The 20,300-nt window shown below is 37.3% G+C and overlaps 1 protein-coding gene across 2 annotated transcripts in view; it reads left to right on the forward strand.

The window, feature by feature from the left end:
- LOC123312138 overlaps positions 1-19,766 on the forward strand; it is a 41,579-nt gene extending 21,813 nt beyond the window's left edge. The window contains exons 5-7 of one of the 2 annotated variants that reach the window (XM_044896388.1): positions 10,092-10,255; positions 19,427-19,515; positions 19,605-19,766. In XM_044896388.1, the coding sequence (XP_044752323.1) occupies positions 10,092-10,255; positions 19,427-19,506 (244 nt within the window). In that variant the 3' untranslated portion in view covers positions 19,507-19,515; positions 19,605-19,766. The remainder of the gene's footprint in view (positions 1-10,091; positions 10,256-19,426; positions 19,516-19,604) is intronic. The other variant, XM_044896387.1, reaches the window with a different exon arrangement.
- Positions 19,767-20,300: the final 534 nt, after the last annotated feature.

Here is a 20,300-nt window from a genome sequence, read left to right on the forward strand (position 1 = left end):
TAAAAGCGCCGTTGTTATCGATATTCATTTTTCATTAATTTCAAGTTCTGAAGGCAATGATTTTTTCAGCCTAAATCAAAACTAATGACTAAGGAAGAGGCCATGCGTTTGGTAGAATTTGTAGCAGCTGATGGGGTTATTACCAGCTATTAGTGCTACCAACAATAAATTGAAAGAGGAGAGTTGGAGAAGATTGACCGAATCCTTCAACTCTTCGGTTTCAATTTTCCCACATTGCGCCCTCAAATATGGATTAATTAAATCCAATAATTCACTTACAGCACCTTTGCTCAGTTGAATTCTACATGTGAACTCGTAATCATTCAAAATAATCATGTAATCAACTCGTGCTTTATACACTTTTTGTATTATGGTCTCTTCCGATTCACTTTCTTCATGGAACTCATCAATGATCTCTAATAATTCCATGTCGCTGTCGTCGCTACTCAAAAAATCCATTTTTCAAAGTTAATTACAATTCAATTGTCAAGAAAACAGCACTGAAATGCACCCTGATGACAATTTCCAACGCTTATCTCTACCCCTTACTGCTCGAACTCGACAGATCAAAAAACTGAACTACCGGAGATACTTTTTACAATCGGTGGTTTACTTCAAATTTCTTTGAAACACAGGTAGGCGCATATACAATGAAAGTTCCTATCTCTGGTTGTCTATCTGACCTTATTTCAGAGGAAGGGATAGATCGCTGGGGCCAGTAAGAATCGCTATCTGTAGATAGAATATTGAAACGTAAACAATCACTTAAGGACAGATTGGTCTATCCCTAGTATCTATCTATCCACCGTTTTGATGGATAGATAGGTTATTGAAAACGGCCGTTAGTAAGGTATATTATGCCCCCCCCCCTTTTTTTTTGTGTAGCAAGGGGAAAATCTGCAAGACAGACGAACACATCCTCTTCTGAGGGGAAACAAGTGTGGGGATTCTCACTCTCCTGAGCTCGAGACCCACTCCCACTAAAAACCCTAAACTGCTTCTTCATAGGTTCCGGGCATTTTGCCTACTAACCAGTTGAATCCTATTGTATCTGGACTCTCACACGATCATAATCGTGTTGATAGTTGTATGTTGCCTATATCTTTTATAGGTTTAGCTCTTCTTTGGTTACATTTAAATCCTTAACTGATCTGTCGGTCTTCGGTGGTAGGTTCTTGACCTTCTAGCTTCTTCTGTTGGATCGTAGTCGACTAATCTTCGTAGTTCCTCATTTGGATGTTGTTTGGCTTTGTCGAATATCCTTTCCGCCTTTCTCTTCATAAATTCTGTAACTGGTTCCCATTCCAAGTCCTTGTAGATTTGTTTGTTCCAGGGTACATCCATCGCCATTCTAAGGAGTTTATTCTCAGTGGCTTGTATTCTCTTGATGTGGATCTTGGCTGCGAAGCCCCTTGCCACCGATCCATATGTGAGTTCCCCTACAGTGACTCTATCAAACACAGTGGCGACAATTGGAAATTTAGCAAGAATATGGCAGCTTAGAAGCACATATTTCAATGCTATGATCTCTAATTCGGAATGCGGATTGGCTCACGTCACGTCATGTGACCAAATCCGCCATATTCTTGCTAAAACAATGAAAAATGAGACCACAATTGTCGCCACTGTGTTTGATAGAGTCACTGTAAGTTCCCCATCACAACTGCGCCATCTACAGCTCGCCTTACAGCTCCAGAGTTACAAAATGAACTCCTCCTATAATTTTTTCGTCCAAGACATTCCTAAGACAGGCTAGCAATGGACCAGGCATTCTGCAACCAGGTGTACAGGAGTTTCCTCCTCTTCTCCACAGAATCTACCCACGTCAGTTTCTGATATTCTCATCCATGCTTCCTAATGCTGCAATGTCCTGAGAGGAAGCCAGCGAGGTGGCGTAACTTATTCTCACTGATATCCAAATACTTCATGGGTCTTGCAGTTTAAAAATCCCGAAGGTACCTACTTTTCAGAACGATCCATTCCTCCAAATTGTTTCTCTTTTGATTTCTTCCTTCTCCAGGACCTCATGGGTGAATTTTCTTATACCACAGAAAGGATCTGGTCCACTAAGTAGCCTTTGTGCTCTCTTTCTGGCAAGTTTATTGGCCTCTTCGTTTCCTGAACTATTGATCTTGATGTTCTTTCATTAAGTTTCTTTCGGCACTCCTATATAACCTTTGTTTCGATGAGATAGGAGTCCAGTGCTTTGGCTGTCAGAATATATCGCTAGGTGACATCCTTGATAGTTCCTTTCCAGGTTTATGTCTACGCATACACAGGGTGCTTGCCCTATACATTACAGTGACAACCCCTTTTGTGGTTTTGAACCATCTGTGTACCATTTAATGGTATTAACTTTGGGTAGTGTGTAGTGTATTCCGTGTTCTATTCTTACCTTCTACAAAGCATCGTGTTCAAGTTCTTTTCAATACTTTCTTTTTTAATTATAACATCACTAGGTAGGGTCGCTGATGATATGTACCTATAGGTTTCCCGCCAGAAATGTAAGAGCTACAGTCTTCGATAATTCGATAATACAACAAGTAAAAAAAGGTAATTTTCATTGCCACTCTATATACAGATGAGTTAGCCGTACTGAATTAAAGAATTATTGAAGACTGATTTATCCAGAACAAATTTTACCTGATAATTTTTTCGGTAACTTCTATAGTTTTGAATATAGGTATACTTAGGTCCTTTGCTGGCGGACACCCTGTATTTGTTGAGAGAGGACAAGGTTCTGCTCTCTGACTTTTAATTTTCGCATTAGCTCTATCTTCCCTAGATCTCTGAGGATGGCCTTATGGACATCATCATATGTAGATGGGTGAGATATAATTCGTCAAGAATCATTTGAATGGTTGAAAGAATTACCTTTAGGTACAATATTCAGGCTTCGGGCAAAAACCGCAGAGGTATATGAAAAATGAAACATCATAAAATTCATACTCTAAAAAAAAACGAAATATCCATTGTATTGTCGATTTTTCGCAATAATAACGATGAATGTTGAATTAAAATGGTAACAAAATATCCCAGCCGAATTTTTGTGACGTTATTGAATCACTTCAATCCAATTTTCTACCCTTTGAACCGAAAATCAGATGAAATATTTCGTTATTTTTTTTTGCGAACTCAAAGGTCGAATTTCGCAATTGATAAAACATGTTATTTCCAGTTTTTGAAGGCTTACATTTGTGAATTCATTTTTGCATGGATGAATGGAATATACATTAAACGTTTCTTCTTTGAATATGAAATAAAATTAATTTCGAATGAGCGTATAAAATTTTGTTACCTCGGTTCCCGTGAAAAGTTGAAAATCGATCAAATATGTATGGTACTGAATTTTTCACAATTATCCTTCGAATTGATATAGAACATTCTGTTAATATCATCACATTTATGGAATATCATGAAGAGAGGGACGGATATGTATAATTACAATCTCATTAGAGTGTTCAATAAATGAATAGCTTCAATTAAATATCTGAGTTATTTTCTGTTTCCAGTATTATGTCGATATTGAACAAAGCCCTATTGTATAACCTCCTTTTATTCTTCATTAACTGATTTTCATCAATTTCTGGATACAATACCGCGATCATTTGTGCCGGATTTATCCTGAGTGTGTTTGTCATTTCGAGGGTATATTTCCAATATACCGGGCGGGAGAAATTATATTGCTGGGTCTTTTATCTTCGTGTAGACACAGGACACGAACAATTAATTCAATTCAATAAGTTCCTTATTATAAGGACTATGAGGTACTTATTATGGGTATTTCAGGATTATTGATGATGCATAAATTTTGTAAGGGAATGTAGAACGAAAATTCGAATATTTTTCTTGATTATGTTATTATTATTGAAGGCCCCTCTGTCCAATATCTGAAATATACGAGGATATATTGAAAAATTCTTAGCCTACTATAGAACCAAACAAAATTTCAATATCAAAATATTTTATTACTCAACATATTCTCCAATTAATTGGATACATTCATTACGACGAACCTGCAACGTCTCTAGACTTTTCAAAAAAAATGTTTCTTCTTGCTCTGCAAATCAGACCTCCACAGCTTTTATTACCTCCTCGTTGGAAGAAAATTTACGACCTTTTAAACTTTTTTCCAGTTGACGAAAGAGATGATAGTCGGATGGAGCCAAATCTTGTGGATAAGGGGGGTGGTCTAATAATTCAAACCCTAAATAACGAATTCTTTGCATGGCAACATGAGATTTGTGTGCAGGGGCGTTGTCCTGCAAAAACAAAACAGCTTTGGATAGCATTCCGCGTCTTTTCTCTTTAATTTTTTTCCGTAGAGTGGTCAGTAATGTCGATTAGTGATCTCCGGATATTTTTCTACCCTAACCAAACAAATCAATTATGATTACTCCATGGCAATCCCAAAAAACTGAAGCAAGAACTTTTTCAGCAGATTTTTGGTCACGAAACTTCTTAGGTCTTGGAGAACCAGAGTGTCGCCATTCCATCGATTGTTGCTTTGTTTCTGGATCGTAGAAATGTACCCAAGTCTCATCCGTAGTAACAATTCGGTTTGAGAAGTCTACATCGTTTTTAAATCGAGCACAGATCGAACGTGATGCTTCTACCCTTGCACGCTTTTGGTCAACATTCAAACATTTGGGGATCCATTTTGCAGCAATTTTACTCATGTCCAAATTGACGTGAACTATATGATAAAAGCGTTCGTATGAAATATTCAGTGCTTCAGATATCCGTTTTAGATCAATTCGACGGTATGATAAAATCATGTCATGAAATGGGTCGATATTTTCGGGGACTGACACAGAAACTGGCCTTCCCGATCGGTCATCATCTTCAATCTTCTCTTTTGAAACTTGCCGTCCAATTTTTCACGGTCGCATACGAAGGACGTTGATCACCAAGGGTATTAAACCATCCCTGTATGCCACCAATAGATCTGTTATGATTTAATCAATATCAAAATGGGAGATAGGTTGAACATGATTCAAATCTTGCATTCTGATAATTTCCCACAGAGCTGTTCCAGAATATCTGGAGGGTATTACATTAACACTTTCTCCTCTACTTTTATAATAATACCCAAGGGAGCTTCTGTGCTTTCTATCAACAACTTAAATCCGTCAAACCAATTTCAATTAACGCCGCATCCATTTAGTTGAACACCTACAAACATTCATTATGTGCCGACTCCTACGTTCGACCCCCAAACTCCCGAGTTCATCTCTGGATTCTAGAATCCGGTGAGTGTTTTCTCCATTTTCCCCAATTAACTGGCCGAACGTGTTCTGTTTACTGCAGTCTGTGCATAAATCTGTCAAGAGGAAAGCGCTACCATTCAAGAAGGAAACGATTCCGAAGAGGATTTAGAGGTGGAGTGAGATGAATGTAGGGGAAACGCGTTCCCTGTTCCGGTTCTGCGATCTTTCCGTAATTCCAAATGAATTTCTGTGTTTGGACAGGTAGTATTTCGTGCCGGTTGTTATTGACCTTTGGATTGAGCGATGAACTATTGCATATTTAGCTTATTGCCTTATCCTGTGATGGGCAGAAGGAAATTGGCCTCCGAGAAGCGTGAGGAGGTTTTTACAAGACTCTTAGAAATTTACAATTGCCATTATCAAAAAAGTTCTCGTAAGGCTAGATTTTAAAGGGGTTGCATTGCACTGCAACCTTCAGATCTACTGTGCTCCCCATCAGAGCCACTGCGTCGACTATAATAGCTCGCCCTTCAGTTTTCAGTTCTATAGAATTAAAATTTCTTCTCCGTTCCTCCTTGATTTCGTCCAGAGTATATTTTGGGTTGGCTTGAAATTATGAGCCATTTCGTTACCAGGTGGTCTGAAGTTTCTTCCTTACAGTTCCTTACGTAATATACGTTCATGATATCCCGAAGAATGCTACAAATATGCTCACCTTGTACGCAGATGACACAGGAATAGCGTTCAGACATCGACGCCCAGAGATCATACACCAGAGACTGCAGGAAACCATAGATGAATTACTCAAATGGTGCAGCAAATGGAAAATCCAAACCAATGGAAGAAAGACTCAAGCAATATTCTGCAAAAGAGAAGATTGAGGATGGAAGAAAACCTTGAAGTTGATGGAGAAGAGGTTGAATGGGAAAATGAAGCAACATACCTAGGAGTGAAGCTTGACAGAGGACTAACATGGAAAAACCACATCAAATGTGCAGTTGATAAAACAAAAGCCGCAATGAGTAAACTTTATCCACTCATAGGCGGAAGAAGTCGTATGAATAAGAACATCAAGTTGACGATGATTGAAACTATCGCTCGACCACAACTCACATATGGATCGGCGGCATGGGGCTTCGCAGCCAAGACCCACATCAAGAGAAAACAGGCCACTGAGAATAAACTTCTTAGAATGGCGATGGATGTATCCTGGTTTGTTAGGAAGAAACAAATCTACGAGGACTTGGAATGGGAACCAGTTACAGAATTTATGAAGAGAAAGGCGGAAAGGATATTCGACAAAGCCAAACAACATCCAAATGAGGAACTACGAAGATTAGTCGACTACGATCCAATAGAAGAAGCTAGAAGACCGAGAGATCAGTTAAGGATTTAAATGTAATCAAAGAAGAGCTTAACCTATAAAAGATATAGGCAGCATACAACTATCAACACGATTATGATCGTGTGACAGTCCAGAAACCATAAGAGTCAACTGGTTAATAGGCAAAATGGCCGAAACCTATGGAGAAGCAGTTTAGTGTTTTTAGTGGGTCTCGAGCTCAGGAGAGTGAGAATCCCCATACTTGTTCCTCCTCAGGAGAGGGTGTGTTCGTTTGTCTTGCAGATTTTCCCCTGCTACATCAAAAAAAAAATTACAGAATCTGCACTCAGCAGTTTCTGCTGGACTTCTTCTCATTAGGTGCTCTCTGAGGCAACAATGCTCTTTGGGGAATTCAGTAAGGAGGTGTAACATAGTATTTCTAAGATCGAGATACTGCTCAGATTTGGTAGTGTTGATGTTCCAAAGGAACCTTTTGAAATGATCCATCTTTGAAAGCTTCCGCCAGAGTGTTTTTCTTTGTGTTTCTTCTCATGAAACTCTTTCCTGTAGATGAATTTTCCTATACCACAAAAAAGCTCCTTTCCTGGCAAGTGTGATGGCTTCTTCATTTATTCGACACTCCTATGCCATCTTAGAATATATAGAATATATGACATGAGAATTCAGTGTTTCAAGATAGCCCAATTGTCAGAATATGCTAGGTTTTTTTAAGATGGGTTCATGCAAGCCTCGCAAGTACTAAGATCTATGAAAGGGACCAATCAGCAGGCAGATGACAATCACATGTTCCGTATCAGCCAATTAGATCGGTTCCTTTCTTAGTTTTCTTGCTAGAACATTTCTGATTTCAAAACTCTTACAATGAGGTTTTTTCTGATGGACATTCTTATGTACGGTTGGTAAAACATCTTCAAATTCCCATATCATAAACAGCGAATGCTGAGAGCCCGTTCTGTATAGCCGGAAGCATACAACATGAAAGTTTTCGTGAAACACTCCTCGCACAGTTATTTTGTATTTCTCTCATATACTCCGAATAATTTTCAAAGAGCTTTTCTACGATTACTTTTTTCACGTTGTTTGGAGGATGGAATTCCAACGCTTAATTTCACATTGTCGTCGTCGAAAAGAATCCTCTCATCACGACCTTATTTATTGTCCGAATATTTCCGATACCCACTATATTCAGGATGCCAAGCCTACGTCACATTCCGAAACCCTCCCATGGCAATTACTCCGAGGGAATCACAGCTCGTTAGAGTGATTCTGCTGAAATGTGCATCTGTCAATTCAGAGAAATTCCGATTCAACCGTCTGTCTGTCCCATTGTGACGTTATTAAAGATTTAAGCGAATCCCCTCAAGTGTCCCAATTGGCTCATAACAACCCATTCAATCCTATCGGACTATGAGGAAGAGACGTTTTGAATGCCGCCACCAGAATCGATCCCATTCCGCATCCTTGTATAAGGACCAGTGGCGTAGTTATGAAGCATAGAACTCTTATGCCATCGCATGAAAACTCCATGAAATCGGTCTCTTCAGTCTGGGTTCCTGGTCACTCTGGAATCAAAGGAAACTTGCAAGGAAGGGAACACAAACGCAATTACTGGCCCAGAGACTTTCTGTCGTGTAGGAAAATGCACATAAAGAGTTTCTGGAGTAGGGAGCAACCGAAAGACAAACACTCTGGAGGAATCTTCCAAAAAGTACTCCTGTATTCCTGTACACCTGGTTACAGATTGCCTGGCCATTGCTAGTCTGCCCTAGGAATGTCTTGGACGAGGAAATTATATGGAAATGTGGACTCCCTGAAGCCCTCCCAGATGGTTAAGTTCATTAAAACTCTGGAGCTGAAGGACAAGCTGTGGATGGCCGATCTCTGATGGTGGGCACAATAGACATTTACGAGGATATATTGAAAAATTCTTACCCTACTCTAGAACCAAACAAAATTTCAATGTCAAAATATTTTATTACTCAACATATTCTCCTCTTAATTGGATATATTTATTACAGAGGACCTGCAACGTCTCTAGATCTTTCAAAAAAAAATGTTCCTTCTTGCTCTGCAAACCAGACCTCCACAGCTTTTATTACCTCCTCGTTGGAAGAAAATTTACGACCTTTTAAACTTTTTTTTGTTGAGGAAAGAGATTATAGTCGGATGGAGCCAAATCTGGTGAATAAGGGGGATGTTTTAGTAATTCAAACCCTAAATCCCTAATTTTTTGCATGGTAACATGAGATTTGTGTGCAGGGGCGTTGTCCTGCAAAAACAAAACACCTTTGGATAGCTTTCCGCGTCTTTTCTCTTTAATTTTTCCCGTAGAGTGGTCAGTAATGTCGAATAGTAATCTCCGGTTATTGTTATACCCTTATCCAACAAATCAATCATGATTACTCCATGGCAATCCAAAAAAAGTGAAGCAAGAACTTTTCCAGCAGATTTTTGGACACGAAACTTCTTAGGTCTTGGAGAACCAGAGTGTCGCCATTCCATCGATTGTTGCTTTGTTTCTGGATCGTAGAAATGTAACCAAGTCTCATCCATAGTAACAATTCGGTTTAAGAAGTCTACATCGTTTTCAAATCGAGCACAGATCGAACGTGATGCTTCTACCCTTGCACGCTTTTGGTCCACATTCAAACATTTGGGGATCCATTTTGCAGCAATTTTTTTCATGTCGAAATTGACGTGAACTATATGATGAAGCGTTCGTATGAAATATTCAGTCCTTCACAGAACCGTTTAAGCCCAATTCGACGGTCTGATAAAATCATGTCATGAACTTCATCGACATTTCACTGACACAGAAACTGGCCTTCCCGATCGGTCATCATCTTCAATGGAAAATTTACCTCTTTTGAAGCTTGCAGTCCAATTTTTCACGGTCGCATACGAAGGACATTGATCACCAAGGGTATCAAGCATATCTTCGTAAATCTGCTTACCTCTCAACTCTTTTAAATACAGGTACTTGATGATGGCTCAATACTCCAATTTTTCGATTTTCACAATTTCGGTGGACATCTTCTTTCTTTTAATTTATTGCGTACCTCTGATTTACTTTCTTAACCTCAAACTTCACACTGACACATCTAATGAGTTATTGTTCGTTGCTATGGTAACGGAATATTTTTTTATGCATGGAACTAGTCTAGGCTAACTAGATATCCAGACATCCTCGTAGGTCGCAGTAGAATATAAACCCCTAACCAAATTATAACTATACATTTACTTCCAAATATTACTGATTATCTCTCAACATCTAATACAGCATAGTTTTGCCTTTTTCTGATAAGAATAGAAATCATTATCGAATTTAACCAATGAAGAGAATTCTTGGAAACTGTTGATTTTCGGTCATCAATAAGTATGGCTCAAATGACAGCTTATGAGGCATACTAACACCCCCTCCAAGGTTAATGTCGGACATGGTATACTTTCTTTGCTGACCTCGCTGATTCACCTGTAACTTTATGAAATAAGCCCTCGAAAAATCATGGATTCATTCGTTTTTCTCCTTTTTCCAGGGAACTGACTGAGGCCCAGGTAACGTCGAGGCAGCGTGGCCAGTTGTACGACATTTCAGCGACGGCGACATTAGACGCCCTGAAGGAACCTGAGGAGTTTTCCTGCGACCTTAGAATTCCCGAGGCGAACTATACGGTTCGCAGAGAGACAGTTATTTACCCCGGTGAGTGCCTTTGTGGTATTATGAGACGGAATCCGAGGATATGCGTGCCTCATGCAAATTTGTTTTTCATTACGTTTATATCCGAGCAGGCGGCGGACATTGTCTCCGAGGTCCGGATGGGACATAAATTTTTTTATTCTCGATGCAGGAGATTTTTATTTAAACGAACGGTGTATCTTGCGCCATTACTCTTTCCAGTAAAGTAAACTTTCCTCTGAGGCGATTAAAGTCTGTGTTACACGATCTTATAATGTTGTTATTATTATTGATAAAGTTTTTCACAAAACCCTCCACCCAGGTTGAACCTGAACCCAAATGGATCAATGGGATGCAGAAAAATGAATTTTATTAATACGCCACTCTACGGTCTGGAGGTCAAAGTTGTGCTGAAAGCGCACCAAAAATGAAAGGCAAATAAGTTAGTAGATGCACCAGTTTCTCAAAAAAACTCAACGAGCGAGCTTCAGTTCTTGTATTTTGTTTTAAATTTTGTTACACCGATTACTCGTTCTGCGTGATCTCTCAAAATTTGACACATAATATGAACTGTTACTACCATACGAAGGATGGGTAGAGACATGCCGAACAGCCTACATATTACCCTTTATTAGGATGGATTGCTCTCCAAAAAACACTACACTGCGCAAAAAATCTAACGCACATTATGGAAATCTCAAATTTATTCTACAACTGAAGGTGTTCTCAATGATTTTTATTTTTACCAGAATTATGCATGCATATGTTATCCACTTTCAACGGTTTTCTTCAATACAGATGTTTTTTCCCAGCAGGAATGAAAAACGATGATATTATCAGATTTTGAATGTATTGGCTCCATTCTAAAATCAGTTGTTCTCGATCAATTCTAGTGATCAATAGTTTTTCTTTCGTTTGATTTTCTACACTCGATAGCTATGCAACGCGAAACACGCAATTTGACCCAAGAGGAATATGCCCAAGCGGTAGTTTTGTGAGAAGAATGGTGGACATACACAAGAATTGCAGAAAGGTTTGGAGTTTCCCATACAAGTGTGTCCAGAATGTTGCAGCGTTTCAGGTAGACAGGTATGAATGTCCGAAGACCAGGACAGGGTAGACCACGGGTAACAACTGCCATTCAAGAACGTTACTTGAGAGTTTCTTCGTTGAGGCAACGGTTTGCAAACGCTCGCCTCCTTCAAATTCAGCTTGAGCAAACTCATGAGGTGCAAATTAGCACTCAGACAATAATAAATCGCCTCAGAGAATATGTTTTAAGGCCTCGTGTCGCGGCAAGAGGCCCAGCTCTTACCCCAGCCCATCGAAGGGCGCGTTTCGATTTTGCGAGAGAGCATATCCATTGGGAAGAGGCCAATTGGGAAAGAGTTCTCTTCACAGATGAGTCTAGATTCTGCCTCTACCATTGTGATCGACGTTCCCTTGTATACAGACGTCCACATGAAAGATATGCTCAGTGCAATATCCTGAATACTACTGGTTTCGGGGGAGGATCGATTATGGTATGGGGTGGAATATCTTTGACTGATCGCACAGACCTAGTGGTCGTTGATAATGGAGCTATGAATGCCGATAAGTATATAAGGAACATTCTTGAAGAGCATATGGTGCCATTTTCCCCATACATCGGTGAAAATTTCATTTTTATGGGCGATAATGCCGGACCCCATCGTGCGCGTATCTTTCAGGAGTACCTTGAAGAGGTTGAAGTCTTTCGAATGGAATGGCCAGCAAGAAGTCCAGATCTCAATCCGATTGAGCAGGTTTGGGACAACCTCAATAGAAGGCTGAGAAGTTCAGAAAATCATCCAGCTACTCTTATTGACTTAAGAATCCAAATCGGAGAAATCTGGGAAGGATTAGATCAGAACATTTTAAGATCACTCATTTTGAGTATGAACCGTCGTTGCCGAGCTGTAATCAACGCAAGGGGTGGAAGTATTAAATCACTTATCAGCATTTCAGTATTTTGAAAATTGTTCATTTCTCTTCTTTCACATAAGATTCGGTGAAATCCTGAATTTTTTTTCCATTTAATATGTCTTGTTTCATTCAAAACCTTCCCGAGAAAAAATAAAAAATAAGTTATAAAGTCAATGTAGAGTTAACTTTCATTAAAATTGAGATTTTCAGAATGTGCGTCAATTTTTTTGCGCAGTGTATATGCCTAGGGCATATAGGGAAAATACAGTGAAATAATTTTGTGGGTGTCCAGGCACACGGATTATTGAGCAAAGAGACGTTATATATACATGCTGAAAAGGTTCTCAGATTCTTTTTTTCATCTCAAGCCAGCGTTTGGGCTTGAAAATATGCATGAAAAAACTACATTTTCTCTTGTTTTCAGCTCTAGAATCATTAAGTTCCTACGGCCACTTATAGCTCAAATAATAGCTTATCAAAATCATTACCGCAGATTGAATTGGAAGTTCAAAATTCGTATCGAAATGACTAGCAGCTTCTCAAGCAGCCTGGCCGAGGAATCCTGTTATAATACTGCCTGAGATAACTCTAAAGGGATTGTTTTAAGGTCTATCGATCGGTGCAAACTTCGGGCATAGCATCGAACTATACCAATAAAAACAATTTTCAAGTTGACAGTTGCTTCGAACTTCATCCGATAGGTTCAATATTGACCCGATATAGCAGGATGAAAGCTGTCTTGAATATCGTTGTTAATTCAATGCCCTAGGGATTACGATATTGATTCATTTATACAACGTAACCTTTCACCTTGCTTCGAAACGGGGAATCTTCTTCGAGGATTTCTACTTCTCTGTAGTAGGTACATCCTGATGGAAGTTTACCTCTTTCGTTATTTAGAACTTCTCACTTCTTTCGATAAGTTTCGGAGTTCGTGTGCTTGTCAACGTATAATGTTTGTACAGCAGAAACTGAGTTCGTTGTTTTTCGTTTTCTGCGAGCAAACTGTACGACATATTTAATGCAGAGAGTTTTATTCTTTTTCACATGTACCTGAATTTTTCGGACCGTAGATGTATGCATGTATGTATAGTCCATTCAAGAATGATTGACATCTCTGGTGGCTATGGAAAATCGAATTTAAGTGTAGATAATAGCCCATAACATGAGATTTTGTGTTGCGGAATTCATGTTGGTATTGCGAATAAATCTATAGACCTATTATACGTGAATCTATGCACTTACCGACGGTTATTTGAATTTTGTACAGTTGTTTATGCTCTTAATTTAATCGTATAAATTGGAAACATAATTTTGTCAATTTTGAATGCTGATTAATATGCTGCAAATCTGTATAAGTTCTGTGATTGAAAGTACAGAAATTTTTAAAGATCTTTTGTGACCAGATATTAAGCTGCGCCTGGACCTTCAAGACCTACTAGGATGTCAATCATTCTTGAATGGACTATATGTAGAAAACGTAGTGAATGGGGAGCATCATAATTTTTACTGATAATGATATAACTGATGGTAAAATTACTAAACAATGGTGAACTATTCATCTTTAGGAAATGAGATCTTGGTCATATTACCAATAAATCTCGTATCATTAGCTCAAGAACCAAGAGCATATAATAGACTTTTGAGATGTAAAGTTAGGTAGAGCAGTTTCCATCATAGTAGAAAGAGTAGTACTGTTTGTTCTTGCAGTTCTTGTCCAAATAGTAGATGAACCAACAAACTTCTTTTATAAGAAGTTTGTTAGAATGCTACTCTGTTGAAGTCTTATCGAATGATATATATCTTTTAATCCGAAGCATTACCACAAGGGTTAGTCCCTTAGGGATTTTGAGCCTGCATAACAATACAATAAGAAGCTACAATACAGGATGAAAATATCATCAACATATCATACACCACACACCACACAACCTTATATTTTTCAGTTTCGTTTAGGTTTTATTTATCTACAGGCTAGTAGTGAACATCATAATTCAGTTAACATTTTCATTTAATTCCTTGCGGATTATTTTACATTCTCAAATTATTCAGTTATAGTTAGTTCGTCCATTCAATGAATCATTATGGAAATCACTATTCCTATTAGTACACGAGAACCGTTTTAATCCATCAAAAATCGGGCAAATTGTTCAAAAATGCACGCTTCAGCCATCATAACTGAATAACTTTCATATTCGCTCCAGTGAAATACAATGAAAATCAACCAATTATTCCAGTATGTGTCATGTATCTTGTCGACGAAATAATGTATCGCCTGTCACGATATTATTTCGAAAGTTGAGTTTCAACACGAACCAACACTGGAATATATTCGTGTAATATGAATCATTTTCATTTATCAAAATATAAAGTTACCCTTCTATACTGCCTATTTTATTTTCGACACGGTTAAAATACAGAATCGGCATTTCCTCCCCTATGTTCTGTTTAATTGCGGTTGAAGCCTGAATATTGGGTACAATGTATGTGGTGATCTGTTCGATAATGTTCCATATCATTCATTCGTGAAATACCGAAATGCATCATTTGATCAACGAGGTGTGAGATGAAGCACCCAATAGTGTGCAGCAGGAATTATTCGAAGGAAATTCGGTTGCTGTTATGTCACCTCATTTTGGAACAATCCACCCTTTAGTGACAGTTTTTGGAACATTGGAACCTTTGTTTTCGTGTTGGCTGATATTTTCCTCAATTTCGAAAATCTGAGCGTATTGATAGCCTGTCAACTCTCGATAAACAGGTTGGAGTCCTTGAGTTACCCCCATAAATCCTGGGGAAATGACTCGACATAACCATATTGCGTGAGTTAAAACGTAATGAAATACATGATTCTGAGAAAAATCTCAAGGCTCTCGAATGCAAATGGAATTCATGCCGAGTATCAACAATTCTTTCCGTTTTATTATTCGGAAAAATTTATTCAGATGACAGAGTTTCTCGGAGCAATATTATTATAACTCAGGAGCCGAGAATAGGACTAAAGGAGTTGAAAAGCCAGCGCTCGGATTGTCGTCTTCAAGGAAATTTCAGAGAAAGACGTTTCGGAAAATGGAGTTATTTCTTTACCTCATTAAGAAGAATGAAATTATTTCGAAAACTCATTTCTGAGTAACAATTCCATCGTTTCGTAGAAAGATGCGTACAGTACGAGTCGCTAACTAGGCATCTTTTCAGTAAATCAAAGATTTTCAATTCCAGAGGGTCAACATCTAAGATCTAAGGTCGGTTCTGCCGACAGAGTCGTTTTCGATGGCGCACTCTCTATATACAGATTGATCTTTGTCTCGTACAAATATTTTAAAAATAGATTCTTGAGGTCAAAAGAAACACTTTCTTCCTTCACAATTTTTTCCTAATCGGCGTGGTTTAAAAGATACAGGCTGTTGAAAAACTATAAAAAAATGTTATTTTTAGTTCTATCACAAACTGTTTTATCGAATGAAATGAATATAGTTTTTCATTTATTTGATGGATCTTTTTCGATCACAAGATATTACCCACGACTTGCAGTTTTCTCATTATGACCATTACGTACCAAGAAAATACAAAAAATTCAAAGAACCCAATTCTTGAAACTAAGTTGGAGGCTGTCTAAAGAATATTTGAACGTTTTGTAAAATAAAAGTATTCTTCATATTTTCCGTAAATTGCACCGTTTTCGAGTAATTTGATATTCAAAAATAAAAAATTTCTCTGCTATTTGGAAAATTGGGTACTTTGACTGAATGCAATTCTGTTTAAAAGATCCACAGTTGTGTAGTGTCACAAATTAAGCTATAGTTACTCTGAAGGTAATTTTGTTGTTCCAAGGGTGGCACAGCTCATTATGAAATCTTAAAATGGCTTTATCTTTTTATCAGGGTCGAATCGAAAAAAATGGTGTAGAAAAAAGTGTTTCTTTCAACCTCAAGAATCTACTGTTGAAATATTTGTAGGTACAAATCAAAGACTCACACTGTATATACGAGAAGTGATGAACTCCAGACCTGAGAAAATATATAATATAGCCTAGTTAAGATCAATTGTTCTCAGAAATTCAATTATGGGGACATTCCTAGGACTTTCTTCATTAAAAACTGATTTAAATCAGGGGTAAAAACGGCCAGAGACAATGGGGAGGCAGGTACGATATTTCCTTTTGTTTTGACAGAATAAACTGGAAGTGAAAAGTTTAAGTTTTTCTTCCGTAAATTAGTTTTCCAGCTTGTCGGGCGAATACATTAGCACAATGGTCTCCTTTATTCAAATTAAAATTCAAATTTTGCCGGTACCCTCCGAGATTGCTGGAGACAATGAGATATGACCCTCCCATTTTGCCGTAGCTGGTTTATCCTCCCCGAAGGCTCTCAAGATGAATGTGGAAAATAATTATACACAGCGACATAATTCATTCATGAACGCTGTTTGGTTTTATATCTGCGATATGCGATTTCAATTTGTTCTGCAACCACAATCAAATCAACCTGAATGTTGCAAATCGTAGAAATTATTAGCCTTGATTTAGTTATAAGCTCCTAGCCAAGTGAGGTTAGGTTAGGTTAGGTTTGACTCATTTCATTTTATCATGAATATCAATTTCATCAATTAGTAATGATACAAATTTCACACATGTGTAATATTGAAAACAGACAAGAATGAGAGAAATATGAAAGGGAAGTTTTCTTATGCATGTAGTTATCTACCCTATATATTCAGGGTGTTTCATAGTTAAGTGTACATAGCTCCACTACGGGTAGAATACACACAAACGATTGAAAAATAACCTATATTTGTATGGTCTACGATGCTTATCGTACGAGATACAAAGGGTGCTTCATTCATTTGGTCCGTATTTTCCACAAGCCTTTAACTTCGGAACCATTCGGTATATTCTATTCAATTTTTAGGAAAATGTGGTGAAAGGATGAACTCATCTAGAACTGGCATAGTAGCAAAACCCAAAATTCAGTAAAATTTGCCTAGTAGAATTTGATTGAACTGAAATATGGCCATAAAACTCTCAGCATGTCGCAATTCTTGAAAATGGAACAATGTTTTAACAGTAGATTCTTAATGTCAAAAGAAACACTTTTTTTCTTCATCATTTTTCCGATTCGGCTCTAATAAAAGGAGATAGATATTTTAAATTTCCATAATGAGTAGTGCCCATGCCTGGAAAAACAAAATTACCTTCAGAATAACTAGATTAATCTCTTACACTACACATCTTTTAAACAGACTTGTATTCAGCCGAACTACCCAAATTTTAAAATCTCACAGATATTTTTTAATTTTTGAACATCAAATTACTCGTAAACGGCGCATTATACGAGAATATATGAAGAATAATTTTATTTCAGAAAACGTTCAAATATTTATTAGATATTAGATAGCGCCCAATTTAGTTTCAAGAGTTGGGTTCCTTGAATTTTTGGTATTTTTATGGTAAGTCACGGCACAATGAGAAAACTGGAAGACGTGGGTGATATCTTGTGTTCGAGAAAGATTCATCAAATGAATGAAAAACTATATTCCGAAATTCATTTTAGTCGATAAAAAATTTTGTTAAATAGAACTAAAAATAAATTTTTTTTTCGACAGCCTGCATCTTTTAAACCGAGCCGATTCGAAAAATGGTAAAGGGAAAAAGTGTTTCTCTTGAACTCATCTGGTGTTGAAATATACTGCGCAAAAAAATTAACGCACATTATGGAAATCTCAAATTTATTCTACAACTGCAGGTGTTCTCAATAATAATTATTTTTATCAGAATTATGCATGCATATGTTATCCACTTTCAACGGTTTTCTTCAATACAGATGTTTCCTCCCAGCAGGAATAAAAAAAGATGATATTATCAGATTTTGAATGTATTGGCTCCATTCTAAAATCAGTTGTTCTCGATCAATTCTAGTGATCCATAGTTTTTCTTTCGTATGATTTTCTACACTCGATCGCTATGCAACGCGAAACACACAATTTGACCCAAAAGGAATGTGCCCAAGCGGTAGTTTTGCGAGAAGAAGGGTGGACATACACAAGAATTGCAGAACCTCAATAGAAGGCTGAGAAGTTCAGAAAATCATCCAGCTACTCTTAATGACTTAGGAATCCAACTCGGAGAAATCTGGGAAGGATTAGATCAGAACATTTTAAGATCACTCATTTTGAGTATGAACCGTCGTTGCCGAGCTGTAATTAACGCAAGGAGTGGAAATACCAAGTATTAAATCACTTATCAGCATTTCAGTATTTTGAAAATTGTTCATCCCTCTTCTTTCACATAAGATTCGGTGAAATCCTGAATTTTTTTTCCATTTAATGTGTCTTGTTTCGTTCAAAACCTTCCCGAGAGAACATAAAAAATAAGTTATAAAGGCAATGTAGAGTTAACTTTCATTAAAATTGAGATTTTCAAAATGTGCGTTAATTTTTTTGCGCAGTGTATTTGTACGAGTCAAAGACTCACCCTGTATATTAAGGGTGTGTTACAGCTACCTACACCAATTTCATCTCATTTGAAGTGATGTAAAATAGAAAAGAAAAACTTATTGAAGAGGAGGAAAAATGAACTTTAACTCAAGAAAAAATCAGGATCCATGTACAAAATGAAAAAATTTCTCCTCTTCATGAAATGCTTCAAAGTCCTTCTTCGAAGTTGAAGCATGAAAAGCATCAGACGAAGGGATTAATGAAACTCGCTTTCTCGCGAAAATGAACTGTTGGCAATGCCCTTTTTGATGAGTGTAAATGGAGCAAACCCACATGATATTCGTGACCTCGTCGTGTTTCAGGGAAAAAAAAACGTTTTTCCACCATATAATAACGCGAGATCTCGGGATCTTATAGAACAGGAACACGCGATGAATAATGAGATTGGAAGAAAATATTGGACACGCTCTTTACTGCCCATATTTGCGCCCCATATGTTATTCCTGTATAAATAATCTTCGTAAATATTGTGCAGAACGTGTGAGGGTGAACTGAAATTGAATTTTTTTGTCAGCACAAGTTCCTTTCTATGGTCTGCTCCACCTCAAAGATTATGGAGCAGACCTTCATTTCAAGTATATTTCATTATGAACAATCGTATTTTTCGTGAATGAATATAATTGATAGGTACAAATTAAGAATACAATATTACAGATTATGGAAGAAGACCTCTCGGAAAAATTGATGATTTTATAAATTTTAGCTGTAGAAATACTGAGCAATAATGAGAAATGTTGAAAATATTTTCATTTGTTACAGGAAACGCAGGCTCACTGGTTCGAAGTGGTAAACTGATGATCATATCAGCTTGCATACTGATACTTTGCAAGTCTGTATAACTAATTCAGGTGAAAAACCTCATCATTTCTTTATGCTTCTTTATTGTTCTCAATACATGAACATTACAGAATGTTCATACCTTTCTCATTTTTTACAGGAATCTGCAGTTGGCTCGACGGTCCAGGATGGTGGTTCAATGAAGATATCTCACACCACGTTATAATGAATAAATATTGATGTTGAAATAAATATTTTTCTTTTATATAATTATGTTGATTTTGCTGAATTATATTGAAAAGAAATAATTAAATGAATTTGTAAGAAATTTTTTCGTTTCTTTGTATGAGAGTTACCTTCAATAGTCTCAGCATTGCAATAAGATACTGAAAAGAAGGCCTGTCGATGGTGAGTATTTATATGAAACATAAGGGAAGCAGTTACAGGACACCCTCTACAATATCATCCCTGAAATTTTCCCAGAATACGTTTTGAAATCTTTCGAAAAGATTGTATAGCAGCTTGATTTGTATGAATGAAAATTGAAATATTTCGATGACTTCCAAAATGAAATTTGCAAACACGTATAATTTCCTTTCGTTTATCAAAATCCATACAGAAAAACTCAAATTGTGAACATTCCGAAGAGGATTGAAGTTTTTGCCGCTTCATTTTAAAAGTTAATCACCGTAACAAATAAATCAATAATAAATTGTCAAACTTTTCCTTGACAATCTTCTAAATGATGCTTAATTATCTCAAAATGCGATCACTGAGCTGGATATTCCCTATCAGGGGAGGAATCAGTCAATCAACAAACATTGGACAGAATGAATACCCACTATGGCTTTTTCGT

Source organism: Coccinella septempunctata, chromosome 4 (assembly GCF_907165205.1).
Source record: "Coccinella septempunctata chromosome 4, icCocSept1.1, whole genome shotgun sequence".
Lineage (NCBI taxonomy): Eukaryota > Metazoa > Arthropoda > Insecta > Coleoptera > Coccinellidae > Coccinella > Coccinella septempunctata.